Consider the following 21386-nt stretch of genomic DNA (forward strand, 5'->3'; position numbering starts at 1 on the left):
CGTGAACCCGGGAGGCGGAGCTTGCAGTGAGCTGAGATCCGGCCACTGCACTCCAGCCTGGGCGACAGAGCGAGACTCCGTCTCAAAAAAAAAAAAAAAAAAAAAGCTAATCTGTGGGAGAAGTACACAATTGGGTATCCCTAACCCAAAATCCATAATAAGCCAAAATCTGAAACTGTTTGAGCACTGACATGACACTCAAAGGAAATGTTCATTGAAGTATTTCTGCTTTTGGGATTAGGGATGCTGAGTCAGTAAGTATATAATTCCAAAATCTGAAATACTTCTCATCCAGAACGGTTTAGATAAGGTATACTCAACCTGTAATATGGTGATTAAGACAACAGACTAGGGAGCACTTTCTGAATGACCTTACTCCCTTTGACTGTTTTTGGTATGTGTAGTGAGTCACTATGAACCTGTCAATGTTAAATATTCAAACTGGATTTTTTTTGTTGTCGTTTGTTTTTGTTTTGGAGACAGCGTCTCACTCTGTCACTCAGGCTGAATCACAACTTGATGCCCATCTATAGTCCCAGGTACTCAGGAGTCTGAGGTGGGAGGATACTTTGAACCCCAGAGGTCAAGGTTGCAATGGCGCGATCACAGCTCACTGCAGCCTTAACCTCTGGGCTTCAAGCTATCCTCCCGTCTCAGCCTCCTGAGTACCTGGGACTATAGGTGTATGCCAAGATGCCTGGTTAATTGTTTTCTTTTTCGTAGAGACTGGGCCTTGCCATGTTGCTCAGGCTGGTCACAAATTTCTGGGCTCAAGTAGTCCTCCTGCCTCAGCTCCCAAAGTGCTAGGGCTGTGTGATTCTCTGCTCCCAGCCTCAAAATGTTTTAGTCAAAGTCTCTTTCTTTTGCTCCCGGTGCCCCAAATTGGGCTAGTGAGAACCCCTTTGAACTGGCTCAGATGTCTTTTTTTTGATACCCTCTCATCTGTTGCCCAGGCTGGAGTGCAGTGGCACAGTCTCAGCTCACTGTAACCTCTGCCTCCTGGGCTCTCAAGTGATCCTCCTGCTACGGCCTCCCAAGTAGCTGAGACTACAGGTGTGTGCTACCACGCCCAGCTAATTTTTATATTTTTAGTAGAGGTGGAATTTCGCCATGTTGCCCAGGTCAGTCTTGAACTCTTGGACTTAAGCAATCTGCCTGCCTTGGCCTCCCAAAGTGCTGGGATTACAAGCATGAGCCACTGTACTGGGCCTGGCCCAAGTTTCCTTTTGATGACTCCCGTTAACCTTTGAGTACTTTATTCTTTTTGATACATGATGTATCAGGCTTTCTCCTGTTTTGTTTTTTTTTTTTTTTTTTCAAGTTTTCAAATCAGCCATTTCTCCTTGGTTCTTTTTAGTGGAGAGTAGTATTTGTAACCCAAGTCCTGGGTGTTAAAAGTGTTCATTGTTTCTGGTGTGTCATTGCTTTTGGGCTCTTTCTGGCGACAGAGGTACTCAGTATAGTAAAGATAGTCATGTTTTCCTGCTGATATTTTCCTCTTTATTTGTTTATTTTATTTTATTTATTTTTTTGAGACAAACTCTTGCTCTGTCACCCAGGCTAGAGTGCAGTGGTACAATCTCAGCTCACTGCAACCTCTGCCTCCCAGGTTCAAGCGATTCTTCTCCCTCAGCCTCTGGAGTAGTTGGGACTATAGACATGTACCACTGCACCTGGTTAATTTTGTATTTTTAGTAGAGATGGGGTTTTAGCATGTTGGCCAGGCTGGTCTCGAACTCGATCCACCTACCTCAGCCTCCCATAATGCTGGGATTACAGACTTGAGCGACCACATGTTTTAAAATCTTACGTTAATTAAAAATTTTTGGCTGGGCACGTTGGTTCACACCTGTAATCCCAGCACCACTGAGGCGGGTGGATCACGAGGTCAAGAGATCAAGACCATCTTGGCCAACATGGTGAAACCCTGTCTCTGCTAAAAATAGAAAAATTAGCCAGTCGTGGTGGCACGCTCCTGTAGTCCCTGCTACTCGGGAGGCTGAGGCAGGAGAATTGCCTCTACCTGGGAGGCAGAGGTTGCAGTCAGTTGAGATAATGCCACTGCACTCCAACCTAGCAACAGAGTGAGACTCCGTCTCAAGAAAACAATTTTTTTTTTCACTCCTTCACTGGTAATGGACACATATTGGTATTTACAGATGAAATTTAACATTAGAGTTGTTTTTTGTTTTTTGGTTTTTGGTTTTTTTTTTTTTTGCTTTCTAAGGTTTTATACTCATTCATTATTTAATGATGGGGTTACAGTCTGAGAAATGAATGGGCAGTTTTGACATGCAAACATCGTAAGAGTATGCTTACACAAACTAGATGGTGTCGCCTGCTACACACCAAGGCTATGGTGCTCTAACTATTGCTCTTAGTTTGTAAACCTATACAGCCTGTGACTGTACTGAATACTATAGGCAGTTGTAACACTATGGTATTTGTATATCTAAATACAGAAAAGGTACAGTAAAAATACAGTGGAAAAGATTTTAAAAAGGGGCACCTGTATCACTTGTCCATCTGACATAAATTAGCCTCTTACTTTTTGTAGATTACTACTAACAATAAGAATACTGAGTAACTAACTTCACGGTTCTTTTTGTCCTCCAGCTAGATCCCACTAACCAGAGTGGCAACGGGTTTGAATGTCACTTGAAGTGATTCTTTTTATTTTATTTTATTGGAGACAGAGTCTCACTCTGTCACCCAGGCTGGAGTGCAGTGGTGTGATCACAGCTCACTTTAGCCTTGGCTTAAGCGGTCCTCGGTGTGAGCTGCCGCCTGTGGCCTCCCCTCTGATTTGAATATCCAGCTTTGTTGTGTTGTCAAATTTTCTTGCCAGTGTTGCCATTTCAGTAGCTTGCTACCAATTAATTTGGCATCCTCTGTTGATTTCCCTTCCAATCCTGAAGCAGTCATAACTGTAACATTTTATCATTTTAGGAATGTTCCTACATTTGCTAAGGAATGATGTAAAATTGGGGGGAAGGTCCTTGCTTCAAAAGTCATAGTTTAAGCTGCTGTTAATCACAGTTGTCTCTGATATTTCTTCAGGAAATTTGTCAAAAACTTATAGCGTGTAAATTTATAGTATATTTTCAGATCTATCCACAGTTAAGTGCAATTATTTTGTTTTTAATTTTTTATGTAGACAAGGTCTTACTCTGTGCCCCAGGCTGGAGTGCAGTGGCGCAGTCATCGCTCACTGTAACCTTGACTTCCTGGGCACAAGCTGTCCTCCAGCCTTGGCGCCCCCCGAAAGCACTGTGTCTACAGGTGTGAGCCACCACACCTGACCTGAAGTGCAGTTATTATGATGATATTAACTCAAGTCCGTTTTGGAGTGTTGATTAACTATATTAAGGATACTAAGAACAACTAAGGGTTAATTTCTTCAGTTTGTGGTACAAATTGATGGCTTTTAAAACGAGACAAACTCAGTGCGCCTTTTGCCTCACTGGTGTGATTAAAGACCAAGTATTGGTTTAACTCTGAACTTCATAGACCTATGAAAAAGTATGACTTGCAGGACTGTAACCTAGCAAAAGATCATAAATGACCTTTCCTGTCTGCATTGTGTCTTTATTATCTTTTCAGTAGGCCAACTTTGTCTATCCAGCACCCACCATCTGCAGCAATCAGTATTCAGCGTCCTGCCCAGTCACGAGATGTCACAACAAGAATCACACTACCATCTCACCCTGCATTAGGGACGCCAAAACAGCAGCTTCATACAATGGCTCAGGTAAAACCAAAGGTGGAGAACCACCTGTGTACTTGGTTGGGTAAAACCAAAAGTGGGCAAAGTGTGCCGAGGGCCTGGCAGTATTGAAGACATTGATTGTGTTTACCTGGGATGCAGTGGATAATGTTCTTATAACTGTGTTGTGGGGTTTCCCTCATAGAAAACGATCTTCAGTACTGGCACCCCAGTGGCTGCAGCCACAGTAGCACCTATTTTGGCAACCAACACCATTCCTTCAGCGACTACAGCCGGTAAGTCCATAACCCACTTCTTCCTTCTACCGGGGAAAGAGAAGGCAAGAGTGGTGGGTTAATTTTTCATTTCTCACCTTCAGTCAGAGAAAAACAATGGGCTAGAAAAATTATCTTAACTTTTTCCAAGAGTTTTCCCAGGTTTTTGAGAATGTGTAATGTGTGCAGAGAAGTTCTTGTTAAAGAATTTCCTTTTTTCCCCTATTTCAGGATCTGTGTCCCACACGCAGGCTCCCACCAGTACCATTGTTACCATGACGGTGCCCTCCCATTCCTCCCATGCTACTGCTGTCACCACCTCGAACATCCCCGTCGGTAAGTGGCATGCTGCCTTTGACAGAAGCTCACACAGAGTGCTGTAGCCCCTCTGACTAGGCCTTCATGGTGATGGCTAGTTTGATTTTTACAATTGTTGATTTCCTTTTTTTTTGCCTTGAGTCTCACTCTGTTGTCCAAGCTGGAGTGCAGTGGCGCGATCTCAGCTCACTGCAACCGCCACCTCCCAGATTCAAGCAATTCTCCTGCCCCAGCCTCCCAAGTAGCTGGGACTACAGGCATGTGCCACCATATCTGGCTAATTTTTTTGTATTTTTAGTAGAGACGGGGTTTCGCTATGTTGGCCAGATTGGTCTTGACCTCGTGATCCACCTGCCTCGGCCTCCCAGAGTACTGGGATTACAGGCATGAGCCACTGTGCCCGGCCCCAGTTGTTGATTTTCAAAGCAACACTGAATATGACTTGTAATATTATGTGTCATGCAGACTTGGCATTGATGATAGCGAAAAAAGAGTATAACAATTCTTGAGTACTTAAACTTTAGTTTTGTGTGCTTTCTCATCAAACTATACCTTTTATAAAAATAAGCAATACTGACATAGACAAAAACAACAGGAAAAGCAAAGATCTGGAATGAGGAAAACTTGTAGACTTTGACAGATTGTTCAGGGAAAGTTCTCAGTGACACAACAGTGGGAAGAACACCAAAGCTCAGGTGTGTTCCCCAGGTTTTCATCTGAGTGCTGCCCTGCCACATCACGCCCATCCTAGAATTTCTTCTAGGCTTTCTTTATTCTCTAAGTATATGTATACTCTGAATTATTTTAAAAATCCCTGGAAAGTTTCTGGCAGTCCAACTTCAGTCATCGAGATCAGGGGTTTGCACACTTTCTATAAACATTTCAGGCTTTGCAGACCACATAGGTGTGTGTCGCCACTGCTCAACTCTGTGTCATGAAAGTAGCCGCGGACAGTATGTAAACAGACCGTGCACCGAGGAGACTCTGCTTATGGATGGAGAAATTTGATTTCTTTCTTTTTTTTTTTTTTTAAGAGATAAGGTCTTGCTGTCATCCAGGCTTGAGTACAGTGGCATAGTCATAGCTTACTGTAACTGGGGCTCAAGCTATCCCCCCACCGCAGCTCCCCATTAGCTGGGACTACAGGTACCTGCCACCATACTCGGCTAATTTTTTTGTTTTTTTGAGATGGAGTCTCATTCTGTCGCCCAGGTTGGAGTGCAGTGGCATGTTCTCCACTTACTGCAACCTCCGCCTCCCGGGTTCAAGCAATTCTCCTGTCTCAGCCTCCTGACTAGCTGGGATTACAGGCATGTGCCACCACGTCTGGCTAATTTTTGTATTTTCAGTAGAGACGGGGCTTCAGCATATTCGTCAGTCTGGTCTTGAACTCCTGACCTCATGATCTGCCTGTCTCGGCCTCCCAAAATTCTGGGATGACAGGTGTGAGCCACCATGCCTGGCCTCTGGCTAATTTTTAAAAATTTTTTGTAGACTGGGAGCAGTGGCTCACACCTGTCATCCCAGCACTTTGGGAGGCTGAGGCAGGGGGATCACTTGAGGTCAGGAGTTCGAGACCAGTCTGTCCAACATGGTGAAACCCCATCTCTACTAAAAAAAATACAAAAAAAAAATTGGCTGGGTGTGGTGGCACATGCCTCTGTATTCCCAGCTACTCGGGAGGCTGAGGCAGGAGAATTGCTTGAACCTGGGAGGTGGAGGTCGCAGTGAGCTGAAATTGTGCCACTGCACTCCAATCTGGGTGACAGAGCAAGACTCCGTCTCAAAAAAAATTTTTTTTAATTTATTTTTATTTATTTATTTTTTTTGTGGAAACAAGGTCTTGTTGTGTTACCCAAGCTGCTCTCAAACTGCTGGCGTCAGGGAGTCCTTCCACCCTCAGCCTCTCAGAGTGCTGAGATTATAGGTGTGAGACACTGATCCTGGCCTGAGTTTCATATCGTTTTCATGAGTCACAAAATATTCTTTTGATCCTTTTGCCCTCATCCATTTAAAAGTGTTAACTCATTCTTAGCTCATGAGACGACAGGCTGGATTGGCCTGTAAACCATAGGTTGCCAACACCTATGCAGGGGACTGATATCTCACTGCCATAGCATCCGAAGCAGGGACTGTGGCCTCTGAGGCAGAACACAGCTTTCATTAGCCTGCCAGCCACAGGCTTTATTAATAGTTTCTAGTTTTGTCTCTGCCTTGCTTTTATAGTGAAGAGCATGTCATCTTATTGTTCTCTACTCTCAAAAGATACATACAGGACAGCTGCCATAGCATCCACTTAGAGCTAAGACTGGTTTTTGTGAAGAGGACACCCTGACATACTGGTGACTGGACATAAAGTGTGGGTTCCGGCCTCTCTGAGCAAACTTTGAAGCCCATTTTCTGGAATAATGGTAGTACCCAGGAAGTCCCTACTCCTGTTGTAGGGTGACCGGCCTATACCAGCCCTTAAATGGGTGCTCAGCCCCACAGAAGTCCTTTAGCACAGAGGGTGCTGCTACTGGGTCTTTTCTGCATCGCTCCTCACTATGACTTGCCATTGGAGAGACCAAATTTTTTCCATAACCTTCTGAATTTAGTTCATATTTGTCAAAAGAAGTTTGTTTTGTTTGTATCTGTTTAGCATTACCACACTTGTTGAAAAAGGTAGTAAATTGTCCATATTGCCATTTCAGCCCATTTCCTTCCTCTGCCTGCGTCGTCAGCTCTCCTGAGTGCTATCATGGCAAGCCAAGCCCTGAGACACTTAATGTTTATCAAGGCAGGAGCCTCACTCGGGTATTTGAATCTATGATCGAAAGACCAGTAAAGAGGGGCCGTTGTGGCCCAGAGGGACTGTCTAGTTTCCTCCTGACCCTCCACCTTGAAGAATTTTTTAGAGATTGGTTCTTGTGAATGTCCTGTCTTCCTAAGAGACCCCACTGTGGAAGCAGACTCACTAAAAAGTACCAGGAGACATAGATACGCGTGTTCCTACGTTCCATGGGGTTTATGGTCATTTTGTTTTTCTCTTTTATGCTAACCCCGATATTTCTGTATTATAATAGGATCTCTCCAGGAAAGGTAGCTCAGTTGAGAAGGGAAACCTGATAAAACCCTAGACCACTGATTTTCAAGTTGGGAAGTAGAACATACATATTAAAATCACCTAAGTGACTTTTTCCAAGTGAGCTTGCCCTCTCCAGGTGATATTAAATACAAATTCAGCTATTCTTATTAGGAATATGTTGGCTCAGAAAAAAAGCCTGCTAAATCACAAGTATAAGGTTTTTGCCTCTATTCCAATAGAATACCATTCTTATTTTCTCCATGTTCTGGTGAACATATGATCATGTTCTCAGAATTATAGAAAGTGAAATCTGGTGATCACATTATTCAGAAAATAGGGATAAGTTTTGGAGATAACGTTATGACAGACTTAATGTTTTCTGTATTATATAGTTCCTTGGTTTTTATTTAATTATTGAGAATGTATGACTTTTTCTTTTTTTTTTTTTGAGATGGAGTATCACTCTGTCGTGCAGGCTGGAGTGCAGTGGCATGATCTCAGCTCACTGCAACCTCCCAGGTTCAAGTGATTCTCCTGCCTCAGCCTTCTGAGTATCTGGCATCACAGGCATGCACCACCACGCCCGGCTGATTTTTGTCTTTTTAGTAGAAACAGGGTTTCACCATGTTGGCCAGGCTGGTCTCAAACTCCTGACCTCAGTTGATCCGCCTGCCTTGGCCTCCCGAAGTGTTGGGATTACAGGCATGAGCCACTGCACCCAGCCTGTATGGCTTTTTAAATTAGAAAACAAGTAAAGATGTAAATGAATGGCTGAATGGTGAGGTGTGTCTGGTTAACAACCACTGGTTAGCTACTCTGTCACATGGCAGCTTCATTCCTACTGGAAGCATCATTTTCTCCTACCTTTCATGGGGCTCAGTGATAAAACAAGGCTTAGTTGCCCCCTCCTCACCATCCCCACTGCTTACCTCCCTGATGGATAACCCTGTCATGCCAGCTTCTCTTTGCGTTGGCCAATAGATACAATCTTGAGTGGTCAGATGGGCATTCCTGCTATCACCCTGCAAAAACTTCTCCATCTGCCTCCCGTGGGAGCTGGCTGGCATCGCAGTGGGTCTTTGTAGCTTGGCGTTGTTGTTAAATGCTCTGCATTTAGGGTAATGCGTTGGCATCCTCCTAGTCTAGTCTCTTTGTTAATGTGCCTGTCACTGGTGTAACTTGGGTTTTTACACAGATAGAAGCTGTCCCTCTCTATCTCTGAGATGGATCACGGCTTTTCTTTCTGAATGCCCAGGCATACTGTTAATAGATAGGGCTATAAAGAATAGTGTCAAGTATGTTCTAGTTCAGCTATACCTTCCAAACAAAATTGGATGCAAGTTTTAAAGGAGTACACATTTGGAGCCTCAGATTGAATTTGAAAACTCTGTGGTCATTGATTTTGATTTTGCTCTAAAGTTTTATATAAAATTGTAGGACATTCAAAGGACCTTAGAAATTATTAAGTGATCTAAAGAAGGGATCCTTATAGGTAAAGAAATAGACTTGGGAATTAAAGTGGTCTTCTCATTGCTAATTAGCTACATTTTATAATTATCTATGGACCCAGAGTGGAATCTAAGGGTTGTTGGGTTTTTTTTCCATTTTTTAATCCAAAATTGTGTGTGTTCATTTATTTATTTATTTTGAGACGGGGTCTCAGTCTGTGAGTGAGGCTGGAGTATAGTGGTGCAGTCATGGCTCACTGTAGCCTTGAACTCCTGAACTCAAGTTATCCTCCAGCCCCAGCCTCCCACAGTGCTGAGATGACAGATGTGAGCCACCGCGCCTGGCCTGTTTACTTTTTAAGCAGTTTAATCCTTTCAAAAACAGGTCCAGGTTGAGAGAAAAGAGCCTGGTCACTTCTGTCTTTGTTTTAAGTATTAATGTTGAACCCTGCTTTAATAACAGTAGGAATATATCAGTGAATGTAGAATTGAAATAATTCTGTTGAACTTTGTACTTATTGTTCATTTTTTATTTTGATTAAAAGTCCAGGCTTTCATTGTTTGCTTTCCTAAGATTGCTGCTAGCCAAGAATGTTTTGACATGCCAAAAAAAAGTGTAGCGTGGTCATGGAATTGGCGCTTACTGTTTGCAGCCAAGGTGGTGCCCCAGCAGATCACACACACTTCTCCTCGGATCCAGCCAGACTACCCTGCCGAGAGGAGCAGCCTGATTCCCATCTCCGGACATCGGGCCTCTCCCAATCCTGTGGCCATGGAAACCCGAAGCGACAACAGGTAGGAGGCCACGTGTCAGCTCTTCTGCCTCACTGTGTCACTAATCGTTCTGCTTTATCATCATGAAACAAAATGTCCCACAAATACGGCCTGTATGTATTACTCATGCTTTCAGATTTTCCCCCGAAAGTAACTCTTCGTAGAGTTCCTTTTTTATGTGCGATGTTTTTCAAGCCAGTCTCCTTTTGACGGATGTTTTCCTAGTATCCATTTTTTTTGGTTTTGTGTGTTTAATATTTTTTGGCCATTTTGAGAGTAAGGGCTGTAGCATTATGCCCGTTTATCCATAAGTACCTGCATTTGTAGCACAGAAGAGTAAAGACGTTCTGTGACGTCACCGCGGTACAGCTATCTGAACGGACGCCGAGCTCTCCCTTCTCTTTGACTCATGGGTGTTTTTGAAGAGTGTGGAGAGGCCGGTTGTTTTGGGGAATTTGATACTGTCACATTGTTTCCTCATGGTTACATTCAGGTTATACCAGGTAAGCAGTGTGTCCTTCCCATTGCATCAGAGAGCTCCTGCGGTCTGTTTTCCCCGTATTGGTCATGTTAACATTCATTACTTAGTGAAGGTGATGTTTGCCAGTTTTTTCCTACTGGAAAGGCATGTTTTTCTCCTTTGTAAACAAGTAATCTATATGGAAATATCTGAGTGTAATTATCCTGTTCTCTAGTAAACATTCATTCAATAGTTGTAGATCTATTATTAATTCCTGGCTGAATCAATTACTAATATGATAGTCGCAAAATAGTGAGTTTTTCTAACGCGTTGTCTATATTCGTTAGCTGGCATTCTGATGTAAAGAGACTTTCTCTTACCCACCCCCATTTGTTTTTTATGTTGAGCATTTTACTGTTTTTTAATCGGCTCAGGCTTGTAGATTTGCTTTTATTCGTTAGAATCCATTGCTGTCATCTGTTTTGGTGCTCAGATGATCTCATTTGGTCCTTGGGGGTTCTTTCTGTCTACTTCTGTGGATTTCGCCACGTCCCCTCTGTTCTAGCCTTTCCTTATTTTCCATGACGAGATATTCTAGATTCCTATTGAACTTTATCTGTCTGGCTCTGAAATCTGCTGTTTCTCCAAGGAGCCCTTTGTCATTTACAAACCAAGATCTGGGCATTAGCCCTGCTTGTTGCTATGGGTTGTCATTCTTCCAGGCCCTTTGAGCAGGCAGAGGTAGGAGGTATATAATATTTTAAGAACATTTGAGTTCATACTGATACCTCTATTTCAACCCCATCGCTTCCCCCATTCCATGTCTGTATCTGCCTCTCCCATAAAGTACCCTATACAGTGTACACAAAGAAATTTCAAAAGCAGATGATTGTTAAGTGTTCTAATTTGATCATTTGTGTCTAGGAATGCTTACAGATTTTGATGCGTTATATGTCCATCCACCTTGTTGAATACTCCTATTAGCTCTCAGTGTTTATAGATTCTCTAAATAATTCTGTAAATTAGCTCTAAATGTTTATGGATTTATAAATTTCCTATGTATATGTTTATTTTGCCTACAAATAAGGACAGTTTGAGGGGAAAGCAAGAGGGTCTTACCATTTTCATTTGTTTTTTTTGTTTTGTTTTTGAGACAGGGTCTTGCTCTGTTGCCCAGGCTGGAGTGCAGTGGCACCATCGTAGCCCACTGCAGCCTTGACTTCTGGGCTCAAATGATCCTCCCACTTCAGCCTCCCAAGTAGCTGGGACTACAGGCACATGCCATCATGCCTGGCTAAGTTTTTTTATTTTTTGTAGAGATGAGGCCTCACACTGTTGCCCAGGCTGTAGTACAGCGGTGCAGTCTGGGCTCACTGCAATCCCTACCTCCTAGGTTCAAGTGATTCTCATGCCTCAGCCTCCTGAGTAACTGGGATTATAGGCCTGCACCAGCACACCTGGCTAATTTTTGTATTTTTAGTAGAAGACGGAGTTTCGCCATGTTGGCCAGCCTGGTCTTGAACTTTAACCTCAAGTAATCTGCCTGCCTCAGCCTCCCAGAGTGCTCAGGCTGGTCTCGAACTCCTGAGCTCAAGTGACTCACCTGCCTCAGTCTCCCAAAGTGCTGGGATAGCAGGCATGAGCCACTGTGCCTGGCCTACTTCTATTTTCTTAGGCATTTATATCGTGACTAACTATTGACTGCTCTCAAATATTTTTATCTTTTATGTTTTAAATTATTGTTCTCTTTTAATTTTTAAAATTTATCTATAACATGAATAGACATTCTGATGTTGAAGCATTTCTCTCCCTGTGATAAACTTTATTCGATTATGATGTATTTAACTTTATATGGTACTTAATTCAATTTTATGTAGGATTTTTTGTTGTTGTAGTGAGTTAGATTTGTTTATAATCTTTCTTTTGTCTTATTCTCCTGTTCCAATATTAGTATCAAGGCTATATTAAGCTTAAAAAATAAACTAGGAGCCAGGTACAGTGACACATGTCTGTAGTCCCAGAATTCAGGCAGCTGAGGCAGGAGGCTTGATTGGACCTAGGAGTTCAGAGTTGTAGTGTGCCATGATTGTGCTGTTGAATAACCACTACGCTCCAGCCTGGGCAACGTAGCAAGACCCTGTCTCTGAAAACATAAAAATAAGTTGGATCTCATTTCTTCTTTCCATTGTTTCTGAAGCAGTTCAGATGAAATTGGGATTATTTATGTATTTTTAGCGAAATTGGCCAGTAAAACCAATTTGAGTTGAGTGTATGTAGTTCATGAGGAGTTGAGCAGGGAAGATTCGATTACTGAGTTTTTGTGAATTGGTTTTCAGACTTACTCTCAAAAATCACCCATAGAATATTATCTGTGGCCGGGCGCAGTGGCTCAAGCCTGTAATCCCAGCACTTTGGGAGGCCGAGACGGGCGGATCACGAGGTCAGGAGATCGAGACCATCCTGGCTAACCCGGTGAAACCCCGTCTCTACTAAAAAATACAAAAAAAGTAGCCGGGCGAGGCGGCGGGCGCCTGTAGTCCCAGCTACTCGGGAGGCTGAGGCAGGAGAATGGCGGGAACCCGGGAGGCGGAGCTTGCAGTGAGCTGAGATCCGGCCACTGCACTCCAGCCTGGGCGACAGAGCCAGACTCTGTCTCAAAAAAAAAAAAAAAAAAAAAAGAATGTTATCTGTGTTTTTTACATTTATTAATATAGGTATTTATAGTATCCACTTTGTTTTTGTTTTTTTAATTTTGCATTCTTGGTGTGTGTCCTGTGATGTAAGAGTTTGTTTGGGACACAAAAATTTGAGCAAAGCTCATTTGGCAGTTCTGATACAAAGAGGAGCGGGGGGATAGGATCATTTGAAATTGAAGAAGAAAATGACTATTTTGTTTGCTATCATCTGTTCTGTCTCTAGACCGTCTGTTCCTGTTCAGTTCCAATATTTTTTGCCAACTTACCCTCCTTCTGCATACCCACTGGCGGCACATACCTACACCCCAATCACCAGTTCCGTGTCCACTATCCGACAGTATCCAGGTACGAACCCTGCTCTTTAGATGACTTTTCACAGTTTCATTTTTGCCAACAATAACGTAGAAATTGATTAGGGGTGATTTCTAGTATGAGATTAATTATTTCAGCTTCTGTTTTCAGATTCAGATAAAATGTGAAGCTTGAAGGTCTTAAATAATCGTCTTTGTGATCTATAAAAGGTTGTTACTCGTTAGTGATATTTGCATAGTATTATGCCACCCTGCGGATAATCACGTTAACAATTTTTGTTTCTCCTTAAAATGACAGTAGTTACAATGAATAGAGCTGCACTTTTATAGGGTTTCCATTGTTTTATGCCAATATTGGTTGTATTTTTTAAAAATGTATAAAGGTTTGTTTATAATAACTTTTACTTTAGGTTCCATGGTACTTGTGCAGGTTTGTTATATAGATAAACTACATGTCACAGGGATTTGGTGTACCAGTTATGTTTTTTAGTTCAGTTATGCTGTCCTCTCACCATCATGACGTGTAAATAGTGTTCTTTTTGCTAATCCAGGAAAAACAATCCTTAAATGTCAGAGTCTGTGTAATCTTTTCCTGTGGGACCCTCAGGTCACTCTGGGCGTCAGAAAGCCTTATTTCCAGCCAGGCGCAGTGGCTCATGCCTGTAATCGCAGCACTTTGGGAGGCCAAGGCAGGCAGATCACTTGAGGTCAGGAGTTCAAGACTAGCCTGGCCAACACGGAGAAACCCCATCTCTACTAAAAATACAAAATTAGCCAGGCGTGGTGGCACATGCCTGTAATCCCAGCTACTTGGGAGGCTAAAGCAGGAAAGTCGCTTGAACTTGGGAGGCAGAGGCTACAGTGAGCCATGATTGTGCCACTGCACTCCAGTCTGGGTCACAGAGTGAGACTATCTCAAAAAAAAAGAAAGCCTTATTGCCTGGGGCCAGGCACTGTGGCTGATTGATACCTGTAATCCCAGCACTTTGGGTGGCCATGGTGGGCAGATCACTTGAGCCCAGAAGTTTGAGAACAGCCTGGTCAATATAGGGAGACCCCATCTCTACAAAAAATTAAAAAATTAGGCAGGCATGGTGGTGCATGCCTCTAGTCCCAACTACTGAGGAGGCTGAGGTGGGAGGATTGCCCGAGCCTAGGAGGTTGAAGCTGCAGTGAGCCATGATGGCGCCACTGCACTCCAGCCCAGGTAACAAAGTGAGAGCCTGTCTCAGAAAACAAAGAAAGAAAAAAAGACAAAAGAAAGTGTTATTGTTGCCTGGATTGTGGACATTGCTCTCCTGCCACACGTTGCTGTATGGCCGCCAGCGGCATGTGTGGCCACAGAGCACTTGAAGTAGGTTAGTACATGAAAAACTCGATTGTTAATTTTGTTTAATTTTGAGAAATTTCAAGTATGTTTGGAACAACTTAGCAATGCAAAACTACTTTTTCAGTTGTAGGCTTTATGAAATCAAAATACAGATTAAGCACATCTGATAAAAATTCATGAGATGTACTCGAAGAGTAAAATATACCCTAGATTTTGAAGACATAGTATAGAAAAGAGAATGTGAAATATCTTGTTAAGAATTTTTAGGCCAGGCGCGGTGGCTCACGCCTGTAATCCTAGCACTTTGGGAGGCTGAGGAGGAAGGATCGCTTGAGACCAGGAGTTTGAGATCAAGCTAGATGAGACCTAGCCTCTACCAAAAATACAAAAATTAGCCAGGCATGGTGGTGCGTGCCTGTAGTCCCAGCTGCTTGGGAGGCTGAGGCAGGAGGATTGCTTGACCCCAAGAGGTTGAGGATGCAGTGAGCCATGTTGTTTGCGCCGCTGCACTCAAGTCTAGGCAAGAAAGCGAGACCCTTGTCTCAAAAAAAAAGTTTATTAATAACATATTGAAATGGTAATATTTTGAATATATTGGGTTAAATAAAATATATGATCAAAACTAATTTGGCCTGTTTCTTTTTTTTTTTTTTTTTGAGACGGAGTTTCACTCTGTTGCCCAGGCTGGAGTGCAGTGTCGTGATCTCGGCTCACTGCAGCTTCCGCCTCCAAGCTTCAAGCGACTCTCCTGCTTCACTGTCCCCAGTGGATGGTATTACAGGCATGCGCGACCACACCCAGCTAATTTTTGTATTTTTAGTAGGGATGGGGTTTCAACCTGTTGACCAGGCTGGTTTTAAACTCCTTCTCTCAAATGATCGCCCGCCTCGGCCTCCCAAAGTGATGGGATTACCGGCGTGAGCCACCGCACCTGGCCTGTTTCAAACTTTTTTTTTTTTCTCTTTGAGACAGTCTCTGTCACTCAGGCTGGGGTGCAGTGGTGCAATAATACCTCACTGCCTCCTCAGATTCCTGAGTTCAAGGGAATCCTCCCATCTCAACCTGACATACCTCGTGCCTGTAATCCCAGCACTTTGGGAGGCCGAGGTGGGCCAAGCTGGAACCACAGGCATGTGTTATGATGCCAAGCTAATGCTTTAATTTTTCATAGAGATGGGGTCTTGCTGTGTTGCACAGGCTGGTCTCCAGCTCCTGGGTTCAAGCATTCCTCATATCTTAGTCTCCCAAAATGTTGGAATCAAAGGCAGAAATCACCACACCGGGCTCTTCTTACGTTTTTATTGTAGCCACTGGAAAATTTAAAGTTGCGTGAGTGACCCAATATGCCATTGAACAGTGCTGGTCTAAAATTTCAAACATTGTAAGTTACTTGTTTATTTAGGGAAAAGGTAGCTTAGAAGTGTAAGATATTTAAATGGCTTTGAAAACAAGTTCCTACGTCTCTGGATTGTTTTGATGACTAAGGAAAAAGTCCTATGTGTTTATTTTCTTTCCGCAGATAGTGAGAAATTCCTCCTTTTTTTGTTGCTTTCTGTGAATGCTCTTGTTTTCTTTTCTTTTTTTTTTTTTTTTTAAATATACACAGTAGATGGGGTGTGTGCCTTGCAGGACACAGGACACTTGCTTGTTCTCTCTTTCTGGTGGATACGTGCCATTTGAAATTCATAACTGCCATATTTCAAAACTGCCTGTGCTAGTGGCCCTGTCAAGTAAAGCAGAGGTTCTTGACCTGGGACCCCTGGTGTATTTCTGACGTTTTATATTAATTATTTAACACGGTTGCCTGACTAATATTTGCAATTGAATAGCTGATTGCCTTTTTTCTGGTTTTTATCATGTTTCTAGTAATCTGTAGAAAGACAACATCATATTGGTAGGAGGTGAAAGGAAATAACAATCCCAGATATATGAAGGTTCAAGTAACAGTGTTTGTTTAGTTTTTTTTTTTCAAACCATGAATTTATATCTTATACAGTAGAAGAAATCTGTGTTTATTTTAGTGTTTTTCTCTTTATGTGGAGTGTGTGGAATGAAGCTAACCTTCTTGTAGTTACCTTTTGCATCATTTTTAGTTTCAGCTCAGGCTCCAAACTCTGCCATCACAGCTCAGACTGGCGTGGGGGTAGCGTCTACCGTCCACCTAAACCCCATGCAGTTGATGACAGTGGATGCATCACATGCTCGACATATTCAAGGGATCCAGCCAGCCCCCATCAGTACCCAGGGCATCCAGCCAGCCCCCATCGGGACCCCAGGGATACAGCCCGCACCACTTGGCACACAGGGAATTCACTCAGCAACCCCAATCAACACACAAGGGCTTCAGCCTGCACCAATTGGTACTCAGCAGCCTCAGCCAGAAGGAAAGACTTCAGGTAATTTTAAATTTTTGCATAGAAGGTGGTTTGGAGAAAAGAAATACATTTGGGTTTAAATCCTTTCTCTGCCACTGGTTTTGTCATCTTATAATTTCTCTAGGCCTTCCTTTCTTTGTATTAATAATATGAGTTGCTTAGAACTTACAATTTCAGGGTCACTGTAAACGTTAGAAATAATATACCTCACGCCTGTAATCCCAGCACTTTGGAAGGCCGAGGTGGGTGAATCATGAGGTCGGAGATCGAGACCATCCTGGCTAACATGGTGAAACCCCGTCGCTACTAAAAATACAAAAAAATTAGCCAGGTGTGGTGGCGGGCACCTGTAGTCCCAGCTGCTCGGGAGGCTGAGGCAGGAGAATGGCGTGAACCCGGGAGGCGGAGTGAGCTGAGATCGCACTACTGCACTCCAGCCTGGGCAACAGAGTGAGACTCTGTCTCCAAAAAAAAAAAAAAAAAAGAAAAGAAGTAATAAACATCAGCAGCCCTAGTATTCATTTGCACATAATGAGAAGTGTTATCTTTTTTAAAAGCTCCTAGTTGTGGGAAAAAATTCACCTTATAAGTAGTGTTCTCATTGAAGATTTTCTTCAGAGTTGTACATAAAGCTGTAAAATCTTATGCTGATGTTAGCTAATATTATGAATGCTTAAAAGGAAATGCTAGTGGAATAACACTTTGAAAAGTGGAATAAGTCACTGTACTTAGATCTTTTTGAGACAGAGACAGAGTCTCACTCTGTCACCCAGGCTAGAGTACAGTGGTATGTGATCTTGGCTCAGCATAGCCTCGATCTCCTGGACTTGAGTGATCCTCCCACCTCAGCCGCCTGAGTGAGTAGGACTATAGGTGCCACCACGCCCGGCTAATTTTTGTATTTTTAATAGAGACAGAGTTTTGCCATGTTGCCCAGGCTGGTCTCAAACTCCTGGGCTCAAACAGTCTACTCACCTTGGCCTCCCAAAGTGCTGGGATTACAGGCATGAGTCATTACACCAGCCGGGTTGTTATTTTTTTTTCGGCTGAATTTAAGATTCCATGTACTTGGATTATTATTAATTAGCCATTTCTCCGATGTCGTTTAAAAAAGCAAAATGGCTGTTTCTCAGCCAAGGTGCTGATTTATTTTTTTTAAGGCAGGGTCTCACTCACTCTGTTGCTCAGCTGGAGTACAATGGTACAATCATGGCTCACTGTAGCCTTGACCTTCTGGGCTCAAGCAGTCCTTATGCCTCAGACGCCCATGTAGCAAGGACTACAAGTGCCTGCCACCACACCCGGCTAATTATTTTTGATTTTTTGTAGAAACGGGATTTTGCTCATTTCCTAGGCTGGTCTCAAACTCCAGAGTTCAAGCTATCCTTCAGCCTTGTCCTCCCAAAGTGCTTGCGGTTACAGGCATGAGCCACTGCGCCTGGCTGGAGCTATGCGCTTAATCGTTCTGTAGACAGTTCAACTATTTAAGCAAAGCCTCTCTGATTTTTTATTACTAAACTAACTGTCTATGAGAGAGATGCAGTTTACCCATAGTGACCCACCTGGTAGGATGGTGTACTACATCTTTAAGGGCACCTGCCAGAAGCGCATGGGATTAAGTTGACTCCTATGAAATTGCCATTTTTATAGGTCAAAAACTGTCAGACACTGATACTTTCTGATTATCATCTCATGCTCACCAGTATTGTGATGCTCACTTTAAGTGTATAGTTAAAATATCTGTTAGTTGAATGTGTTTGTAAGGATAGACTGGGGAGGGTACCATTACTGAGGGCTGAGAGAGGTTGGTATTTTATAAAAACTGAATGAGTGCATTTCTTGAAGTGTACATTGGAGCATGCTATCAGGCTGGTAGATGGTGTTTTCTATTTGTGGCTCTTGTATTAAGCCTTTCCTGTCTGTCAGTTTTCTTATCTCTAAAATGGGAATTACAGTGATGGTAAGAATTATATCAGTAAAAAATGTGAAGTAACTAGTAGAATGAGAGACTATACTAGATACTATATACTTTGTTCACCTTATCTCATTTATTAGTAACTGTGATTATAGAGCAAAGAAAAAATAATGGTATGGGTCAGGCACGGTGGCTCATGCCTGTAATCCGAGCACTTTGGGAGGCCAAGGCGGGCGGATCACTCAAGGTCAAGAATTCGAGACTAGCCTGGCCAACATGGTGAAACCCCATCTCTACTAAAAAGACAAAAATTATCCAGATGTGGCGGTGCGCGCCTGTAATTCCAGCTACTCTGGTGGTTAAGGCAGGAGAATCACTTGAACCTGGAAGGCAGAGGTTGCTGTGAGCTGAGATTGCACCACTGCACTCTAGCCTGGGCAACAGAGCAAGACTCTCTGAAAAATAAAAAGAAAGGAAAAAGTAATGGTATGGTTCACACCACTGCACTCCAGCCTGGGCGACAGAGCAAGACTCTCTCTCAAAAAAAGAAAAAGAAAAAGTAATGGTGTGGATCACGCACCAGTAGACAGTAACTGCTCCCATTTAGCTGTCTGCTCTTTGTCAGACGGACATTGTGCTCCTGTCCCTTATCAGTTGGAAACTGGACGGTCAGAACATGGATCCCTAATTCTAGTGGTCTCGTCGTTTGTATTTGTGTCTTCTGCGGCATTTTGTTTCTGTTGTTTCCCTCTCTTCAATGTTCTTTCCTGTTGCTTCTCTCCTCTAGCAGTGGTGTTGGCAGATGGAGCCACAATTGTGGCCAACCCTATTAGCAATCCATTCAGTGCTGCTCCAGCAGCAACAACCGTGGTGCAGACCCACAGCCAGAGTGCTAGCACCAACGCTCCCGCCCAGGGCTCGTCGCCGCGGCCAAGCATACTCCGCAAGAAGCCTGCCACAGATGGGTGAGTAGACCTGGTGGTGCCGAGTGACACCTCTGGTTCTGGCTAGAACTGGTGTACAGAACAGGCACTCTTATCTAATGCTGGCATCAAACTCATCTCTCATTTTCTGTGGCGTGTTAAAATTTCCTCCAAAACAGCTTGACCACAGGATTATTCAGTAGAGCCTTACCCAGCTGAGACTGTGAGATCTTAACAAATCCTGGAGTCAGTGAGGTGTTCGTGTGTAAGCATCTGTTGCATACTGCTTTAATTCTCTCTAGTTCTGGAACTTCAATCATAGAACTTTTAAAGTAGTTTATAATTAACTCTTGGGCTTGTGTAGGTAGTTACATTAACTCATACTATATACTTCATTCAGTATGAATCGTTGCTGTTGAAACAGAAGTTCCCTTGTCCCCCTCTCAGGGCGTGCAACAGTGGGAGTGACTTGCTTCTTCATTGCCCTGCTGCTCCAGCCTCTAGGGGAGCGTACAGACGGGCAGACTGTGGGGCTCCGACCCTGCAGCGGCATCTAGAGGTGAATGTTTACAGCCGAAACCCCGGTGGGCATGTGTTACAGAGTGCTCTTTTCGTCTAGCCGTCCGTAGATGACTTGCATTAACCAGCCCAATTAGACCCCTGCCTTATGGCGAGGTCAGAGGGCTTTCTGTTTCCCAGGGTTCTTGCCTTGGTGTACTGGAAGAATGGGATCGCGCGTGGGCGTGGAGAAGGAGTGTAGGGTTCTACTGAGTAGAAGTAGCTCTCAGCGGATGGGGGAGCCAGAAGGGAGATGGAACGGCCCCGGCTCTCTGACTGCCCTGGCCAAACTGCGTCGTTCTGCTGGTCGGTGGCCTGCTGGCGTGCCAGCGTCTGTCACATGCTCTCCCACCGGCGTGCTCTCCTCGCCGTCCTGTTGCCGTCCAGCTGCTTGTGTCTTCCTTCGCCAGTGTGTTCCTCTTGATGTCCAGCCACTTGTGTGCCTGCCTGCTAGGGTCTCGGAGGTTTTTATAGGCACAGGCTCAGGGTGTAGCAGGCCATGGTGGTCTGGGGGAAATGCAGCATTTGGGCTGGAAAACAAAAATGCCTGTCATCACCTAGATCCGTGGGCACAGCCGGGGGTAGAGTCCTCGCCAGGGACCTGCCCTTTCCAGCACTTCCCTGCTCCCCTTCTAAATCACTGTGGGCAGACAATTTCTGAAGTGTAGTAAGGGTCATATTTACTAGCAGATAGTGTTTTGTGTTGCCATGTAAGCTTCTCAGTTGGTGGATCATAGGCAGGAAGGTATGTGCTGTGCTGTTCAACTTAAACATTCTGGAGGTGGGAGATGAGCAGATATGTTTCAGAGAGCACAGTTTCTGTGGCTCAGCTGAGCTAACAGCATCAACATCAACAGATTAAAGCAAGTGCAAACTTAAATTGCTGGGACTAGGGTCCCTGCAGGGTTTCTATTTCCACAGAGCTGTGCATAGACCAGAGTCCCTATCTTTGCTGCTTGTGAATACTTTGTACTTTTTTAAAGGATAAGTCAGTCCGTGACAAAGTTACCTTATTAGCAGAAGCACAAGGCAAAGCTTGTGGTTAAGATGACAGATTGATTACACACGTCTGAAATCTCTCCCTCTCATAACCCTATATAACTTTTTTTCAAAAAAGTTGTAAACACACAAGGATGGGGGGAGAACAGGAGAGAACACAGTAGCAACTGAAGCTGGGAAGCAGACCGTCACGTGATGGCATCCTGGCTCTGAGAAAGCTAAATGTGAAGC

The 21386-nt window shown here is 43.6% G+C and overlaps 1 protein-coding gene across 13 annotated transcripts in view; it reads left to right on the forward strand.

Moving 5' to 3' along the window:
• The window catches only part of SAP130 (Sin3A associated protein 130), an 86380-nt gene that overhangs the window by 24702 nt on the left and 40292 nt on the right, over positions 1-21386 (forward strand). For 7 of the 13 annotated variants that reach the window (XM_017947987.3, XM_021923446.2, XM_017947988.2 and 4 more), the window contains exons 8-14: positions 3604-3751; positions 3912-4002; positions 4213-4317; positions 9468-9609; positions 12968-13089; positions 16479-16781; positions 19463-19640. In XM_017947987.3, coding sequence (XP_017803476.1) covers positions 3604-3751; positions 3912-4002; positions 4213-4317; positions 9468-9609; positions 12968-13089; positions 16479-16781; positions 19463-19640 — 1089 coding nt within the window. The remainder of the gene's footprint in view (positions 1-3603; positions 3752-3911; positions 4003-4212; positions 4318-9467; positions 9610-12967; positions 13090-16478; positions 16782-19462; positions 19641-21386) is intronic. The other 6 variants (XM_021923445.2, XM_021923447.2, XM_009185134.2 and 3 more) reach the window with 2 other exon arrangements.

The sequence above is a fragment of the Papio anubis genome, chromosome 10 (genome assembly GCF_008728515.1).
Source record: "Papio anubis isolate 15944 chromosome 10, Panubis1.0, whole genome shotgun sequence".
Classification (NCBI taxonomy): domain Eukaryota; kingdom Metazoa; phylum Chordata; class Mammalia; order Primates; family Cercopithecidae; genus Papio; species Papio anubis.